The 7096-nt window shown below is 43.0% G+C and overlaps 2 protein-coding genes across 10 annotated transcripts in view; both read right to left on the bottom strand.

Annotated features, from left to right (window-relative positions):
• The window catches only part of LOC109393460 (protocadherin gamma-C4), a 161371-nt gene that overhangs the window by 70950 nt on the left and 83325 nt on the right, over positions 1–7096 (bottom strand). The window contains exon 1 of one of the 9 annotated variants that reach the window (XM_019662859.1): positions 7019–7060. The exons of 7 other annotated variants lie outside the window; for them this stretch is intronic. Coding sequence is in view for 1 of the 2 variants with exons in the window: in XM_019662789.1 (XP_019518334.1) it covers positions 2117–4540 (2424 nt within the window). In the remaining variant the exon portion in view is untranslated. Of the gene's footprint in view, positions 1–2116; positions 4936–7018; positions 7061–7096 lie in introns of those variants that run through there. One more of the 9 variants, XM_019662789.1, reaches the window with a different exon arrangement.
• Positions 4636–7096, bottom strand: part of LOC109392592 (protocadherin gamma-B7-like) — a gene marked incomplete at its 5' end in the record, with an annotated part of 4096 nt that continues 1635 nt past the window's right edge. Inside the window, 2 exons of the mRNA XM_019661172.1 lie at positions 4636–4748; positions 6809–7038. Of these exons, the coding sequence (XP_019516717.1) occupies positions 4636–4748; positions 6809–7038 (343 nt within the window). The remainder of the gene's footprint in view (positions 4749–6808; positions 7039–7096) is intronic.

Genomic DNA, 7096 nt, shown 5'->3' with positions numbered 1-7096 from the left:
GCCGGGCGTCTCTGCGCGCAGCTCCCTCCCATTACGCGCTGTCGTTCTCGCTGGGTCCCAGGCTTTCCAGTTGGAGAAAGTGCACTCTATCGTACTGGAAGAGCATTCGGCCCAGGACAGGCGGAGCCTCCAGTCTCGGGGATGGGAGTCCGCTTGTGCTGGGGAGAGTCTAAGCGGCCAGGAGCACTAATGTGTAAGCGGTTTTCCTTCTCTGTGTTGTGGCTGCGCAGGAAATCCCAGGCTGGAGGCTGAGGAATCCTGGGCTTTAGCGCTTGTCCTGTACTGGCCGACAGCGGCGCCCTGAGGCCCCATGTGGAACTGCAATCTAGTTTTTCTCTATTTCAGGAAATCTTTTTCTTGAAATGCAAAATCGTAACAGCTAAAATATTTGAATCTTATTCCTCAGTGATTCCGTTTTCATCAAGAAACATATTTTTGATATGGTCAAAAGTATATATTTTTCAATTTTAAAAACTTACCTAGATTTTGAATAGATGAAAGTATTTCTTTCAAAAGTAAAAAAGGCACAACAAAATAGAGTGAAAAGTAGGTCTTTCCCATGGTTCTTCCACCCAGAAGCAATCACTGTTGTTTCTTTTAAGAGTAATGATCCACAAAGGGTAGTACTGAAGATAGGCAAAAAACTTTTTTTGGTCTTCCATCCTAGCTTATATTTGAATACAAAATATTAATCTATTCCCCCATATTTAGGAACTAGAATACAACCCGTGCCATACTGATTACAATCATTCAAAGTTTCCTGTGCTTTTTAAAACTACATTTTTAAAATTTTTGCTACAATAGCTACCATGTCAAGAGTTCCCACTCCCCAAAAAAACCCCTGTAATGTTCAAAATAACAGATAGATGCATAATAATTTTGAGCCTCGTGGACAGAAATTTTAAATGACAGTTTCAATTATTTAAAAGTTAATAATTACAACCCTAAAGGGTATGTCCTCCTTCCACAGACCTATCATTGAACAAATGTTGAATGACATGAAAAAAAGTAATGTTCTCATAAGTATTTTGAGACACATTAGGATAATCTTTGATTTTATGCTACCCTATTAGTTTAGAAGACTATTAGTAATAAACTAAAAGTAAGAGATCAAACCAAATACATCACTATCTTCAATAACCTAAATGGGGTCATCAGTAACTCCACTGATAATTTGTTTGGAGTAACTTTGTGTACTTCCCTGCTTATAATTGGATCTCCTGCAGAAACGACATGTCTTTCTTGAGTTTAAATTTATTTTGACTCTTTAATTTCAGGGTTTTCAGAGTTTCAGGTGGTTCTTTTTTCTACATTAAGGGGCCACTGAAATACTCTTGGCACACATCCCTTGCTCCTGTTCTTGGGAACATATGCAAGTCTATCTATCCACAATCTATGGATTTTTTTCAGCCTCAGAGATTGGAGAATTTAACAAAAATACAAAGAGAACAGAACACAAATTTTGTTTAATTTAACCTTCTATAGGTTCTCCAGAAACCCAACTGAGCAAGAAAGTCAAATTAAAATGCTATGTCTTCCACACAACACTATGAAATTAAAACCACAGGCAAAAAGGATGATGTAGTGTTACCAGGCATGATTACACTTGGAAAAATTTAAGCACACATTGTGATGAATTGTTATAGAATATTGATGAAAATGTTAAGTTTCTTTAGAAGTATATTCAACGGTAACTGTCACTACAAAGTATAGTTTGAAACATATAACCGCAAAGGTGTACTGCCCTTCTCCTTGAAAGGAACATTGAGTGTCCGGGTGTTTGAGTTGGGTTTCCAGTGATGCTAATTTATTTCTGATATTTACCCATTCTTACCAGACCAGCCTTCAAAAACAACAGCTAGGATTTCAGCATGTGGCCAACAGGAGAGCACACAAAACTATAAAACAAATACTCTGCCATTATGTAAATATTTACCAGAAAGTAAAAACATATCAGCCTTAATAACTAAGTTCTACTCTTCAATGTTTTGGCAAGAAGCAAATGTCATTGAAACAAAGGAAAAGTGAAAGAATAGAGATTAAAATTTTCCGTCACCTAAAAGCAAAACCAACAATAATTTTTTCATGAAAGGAAAGGAGTGAAAACAGAACTCACTGGAACCAAAGGGGTGTCTTCTATAGGAAACTTCGAATCATCTAACAAAGACAAAGGATCCTTTTTCTCACAGCTCTCCTGGCTGATGAGCGTGTCCGCGTAGTTGGGCTGCGGGAAGATCAGGTGACTCTTCCGCGAGTCCGCGGTGAGGGAGACCTCGTGGGAATAGGTCTGCAGGAAAGCCTGCACCCCGTCCACACCCACAAAGTGAGAGGTGGGCATGCCAACCAATCCGCTTCCTGAAGCCTGGAGCCCTTGTGACGTGTGCCAGCGCCACAGTCTGAGCGCCAGCAGCACGATGACAAAGGCGAGGAAGACGCAGGAGACAGCTGCCACCGCCACCACCAGGTACAACGTGAGGCTGGAGTCCTCAGGGTTGGCAGAGGGCTCAAGACTGCCTAGGTCGGCCAGGATGTCTGGGATGCTGTCAGCCACGGCCACAGTGAGCGTGACGGTGGCCGAGAGAGGGGGCTGGCCGTGGTCCTGGACCGCCACCACCAGGCTCTGTTTGAGCGCGTCTCTGTCCAGCAGGGCCCGCGCAGTGCGCACCTCGCCTGTGTGCAACCCCACGGAGAAGAGCCCTGGCTCGCTGGCCTTGAGCAGACGGTAGGACAGCCAGGCGTTCTGGCCTGAGTCTCTGTCCACTGCCACCACCTTAGTCACCAGGTAGCCCGGCTCTGCCGAGCGGGGCGCCAGCTCCACACCTGTGGACCCATCGGTGGGGAGGGCAGGGTACAGGATCTCTGGCACATTGTCATTCTGGTCCAGCACGAACAGACTCAGTGACACATTGCTGCTGAGTGGTGGGTCCCCACTATCGGTGGCAGTCACCTGCATCTGCAGATCACGAAACTGCTCATAGTCAAAGGAGTGCAATGCATACAGGACGCCGGTGTCCGTGTTGATGGAGATGTAGGAAGAGAGAGGTGCCCCATGGATAGTATCTTCAGCCAGGGAGTAAATAACCCGAGCATTCTCTTTGCTGTCAGGGTCCAGCGCTGTCACCGAGAAGATGGAGGCTCCTCTGGGGTTGTTCTCTGGGATGTAGGTAAAGTAGGATGTGTGAGAGAAGGTGGGTGGGTTGTCATTGATATCTGCCACCTGCAGGATGAAGTGAGTTTCCGTTGATAGGGGTGGACTTCCTCCATCTGTGGCTGTTACAATAATATTGTAAGAGGATACCTGTTCCCTGTCAAGGGTCCTGTGTGTCACCAATCTATAATAACTGTCAATGGACTTTTCTAACTTAAATGGTAGATCTTCTGATATGGAACAGGTGACATGTCCATTCTGTCCAGAGTCTAGATCGTGAACATTTAAAAGGGCTATAACAGTTCCCTGAGGTGAATCTTCCTTCAAGGGACTAAACAGAGATGTGATGGTCACCTCTGGACTGTTGTCATTTACATCTTCTACTGTAACCAACACTTTTGCGGTTGCAAGATATGCTCCTCCATCTTCCGCTTGTATTTCTATTTCATAGAAACCTGTTTCTTCATAATCTAGATTTTCTGATATTTTTATTTCTCCAGTATTTTTGTTTAGTTGGAATTTCAACAATTGTGCATCAGGTAATTTTCGGAATGAATATGTCACTTCTCCATTGGCTCCTTCATCCCTGTCGGTGGCGGTGACTGTCAGCAGTTGTGTGCCCACAGGCAAGTTCTCAGGAACACTCACTCGGTATTCGGGCAAAGTGAAGACCGGTGCGTTGTCATTTGTATCGAAGACAGTCACACTGATGAGGACAGTGCCAGATCGGAGAGGGTCACCCCCGTCGCAGGCAGTGAGGACCAGGTGGTGCTGTGCCTCCTCCTCTCGATCCAGGGCGCGCTCCAGCACCAGCTCCGGGTACTTGACGCCACTGGCACGGCTCTGAACTGCTAGGGAGAAGTGCCGACTGGGGCTGAGCTGGTAGCTCTGTAGGGAGTTCACGCCCACATCCGGATCAGCAGCTTCCGGGAGAGGAAAACGCATTCCTGGGGCGACGTTTTCATTAATTTTTACGTCTAGATTTTCTGCTTGAAATTTTGGGGCATTATCGTTGATATCAGTTACTTCTATTTCTATCACGAAAAGTTTCACCCTGTCTTCCACGAGAATGTTAAAACTCACCAGACACCGCGCGCTCTGAGCGCAGAGCTCCTCCCGGTCTATCCTACCCGCGGTGACCAAGCTGCCACTCCGCGGGTTCAGAGCGAAAAGCTGCGTCCTACCTCTGGAGACGATGCGGACTCCGCGCTCCGCCAGCTCCTGGGGCTCCAGCCCGAGATCCTTGGAGATGTTGCCCACGAAGGAGCCTTTGTCCAGCTCCTCGGGAACCGAGTAGCGGATCTGCCGGGCATCAGCCTCCCACAGCACACCGAGAAAAAGGCAGAACAGAGCCAGCGCGCGGCGGTCAGGGCGATTCCTTTGAGCGGCCATTGTCTGGTCACGGAATCCTCGCAATGTCCTCTTTGTGTTTTGACCGGTTCCTTTTTCTTTCTCTAGCTGCAGGGAGTCTCTGTAGCCCGAGAACCTTAAATTCTGGAGTGAGTGTCGCTGCAGTCCCGGAGCGGGTTTGTAGGAACTGTGAAGCTTTGTGTAGTTGGAGCCTTGAGAATCCGGATTGAGCGCTGGCTGCGTTTCTCTCCTAGTAGGTGAACAGCGGCGCTCAGAGTCCTCGGAAGTTACTGCACCCGCTATGTGTACAACAGAAAAATGCTTCTCTTTGTTGGAGATTTTATTTTACATTTCTTCTTTGGTTTCTCGGCTAATATCCTTAAATCAACTACTAGTTGTATGTTTTTTATTGGGTGGGATAAAGTGGAGTGAAAGTACTATAAAATATTAAATGAAAATAGTAAATATATATTTGCAACATTTATTTTCCCTATAGAAAGATATCCACTTCAAGAGGTAAGTAATGCGGTAAGTAATGCTTATTTTATTTCCTATGAGCTTCTAGATATAGTCAGAAGCCTTACAATTTTATTTGAAATTTTTATTTAAATGGTCCATTATGTTTAGACATTCATCTAGAGACTATATAGAGACATATCCCTATAATTCACTTAGAATCTTTTTATTTTAGATTTAATTAACTAATTAAATTTGTTTAGCATTAAGATTGTGTAAAGGTTTTCAAAATATTCTCTGTAAACTAGTTTTACTGAGCCTCAGTGAATCATTTTATTATTTTTAATTAATTACATTTTGTATGAATCTTTTTTTAAGAAATATTTTTATTATAGGTGTATATTAGTAGAAATTAATTTGACCTATTTACATGAATTGAGCAGGTAATCACAAATTAAAAGGAACATGTCTGTGTTGTAATGGGAACATAAATATGTAGAAGAATTTCAAGTGCTACAATTTAAAAAACTAAGCTAGAAACAGTGATGCATGTGTTTAAAAAATAAGTGTTAACACCAAATGACCTGTTTTCATCAGGGCATGCCAATATAAATAATCTCTTCTTTTGACATTTTATATGGAAGTCCAAAGTAAAGTGGTACACACATCTTCAATTGTATGTGCCCCTCAACCCAACAGTAGTTCTCGCCTCAACAATGAACAGTTTAGAGGTTTGCTTCTTTCATACAGAGAACACATTGTTCAGAAGTGTTTATGTCACTATGCCCCAAGTATGGAACTCTTCAAAGATTTTATACCAGGCAATCCAAGACAGAGACTGAGCACAAAAGGCAAGAGCATTTCATTTGCTTTCTTGGAAATTCTTGATCTTGCAATGGAGAGGAAAGAAGATTGGGAAAGAGCACAACTTGAGCACCAAGAAAAGATAAGCAAATATAAGACAAGAGCCCAAAGGAAAAAAATAGAAGAGAAAAATTCCTCTAGGGTAGTTAGTATCAAGTTCTGGGGACCACAGAAACCTTGGTACTGGCAACAAAATTCTGACTCCTCTCCCAAGAAAAAATGCATACATCTATAACTTTGCATATATTTCAGGAATTCATGGATCTGCTCACCACTCCCCCTCAAATGCTTATAGTTTTAAAAATTATTAAAATAAATGAAGATGATTTAAATGCACCCATGAAATTATTTGCAATAACTGTTTCTCTGAAAGGAGCAACTGCTTTGACACTTATTGCATGCCTAAGTATTATTAAACTTTAAAAACATATAAATAGGCTATGGGGACTTCATCTTTAAGCAGATTTGAATACATAGGTATTTATTTATTTATTTATTTATTTATTTATTTATTTATTTATTTATTTATTTATTTGGTAAGAGCCCCAGACAAGTGCCTCTGGGTTGCTAATCTGAGTTTGACAAGGTATCTCCAATTTAGTGACATTCTTTCTGAATTATAGAGTAACTATGAGCCAAGTAAGTCTTGAAAAATATAATCAGCCAAAAGTGAACACTGAGAAGACAAGATAGTGATTAGTTATGAATTTTCTAAATATGATTCTAGATATAAAAATGATTAGTACACCTGAGATATGAGAAACTAGAAGAATATTACATAAGACACAAAAATGAAACTCACCAGTGTTAGGGTCTCAGGATGTGAAGTCAAATCATTCCCACCCTGGAGTGTAATTAAGGCCCCAGGAGAATCACCGCAAACTATGTCTTGAGTGGATTGCAAGGGCTCACTACATTTTAAGAAATTAAACTCTGTCTTTCCAGTATGAGCCACGCACAAATTGTAGGCATAGGGCAATGTTCCCTCACTGTAGTTGGGGGGAATCTCAGATCCAGACTTCGAGCAGAGAACAGACCCAAAGCAGCCTCCAGCGGCAGGGATGGAGGAGCGTCGCAGGCGCAGAGCAATGGCCAGAATCACCGCAAGGAGAAAGAGCACTGAGATCAAGGTCAAGGCCACAACCAGGTAAAACTGCAGCTCAGACTGAGGGTCAGAGGGTGTGGGATGGTCGCTGAGATCTGGCAGCGCCTCTTGTAGGCTGTCAGCGAAGACCAGGAGCAGCGTGGCGGTGGCCGACAGGGGCGGCTGTCCCCCAT

Source organism: Hipposideros armiger, unplaced genomic scaffold (assembly GCF_001890085.2).
Source record: "Hipposideros armiger isolate ML-2016 unplaced genomic scaffold, ASM189008v1 scaffold_11, whole genome shotgun sequence".
Classification (NCBI taxonomy): Eukaryota; Metazoa; Chordata; class Mammalia; order Chiroptera; family Hipposideridae; genus Hipposideros; species Hipposideros armiger.
Note: the sequence above shows the minus strand (reverse complement) of the source record. Positions and strands in the feature narration are given on the sequence as shown.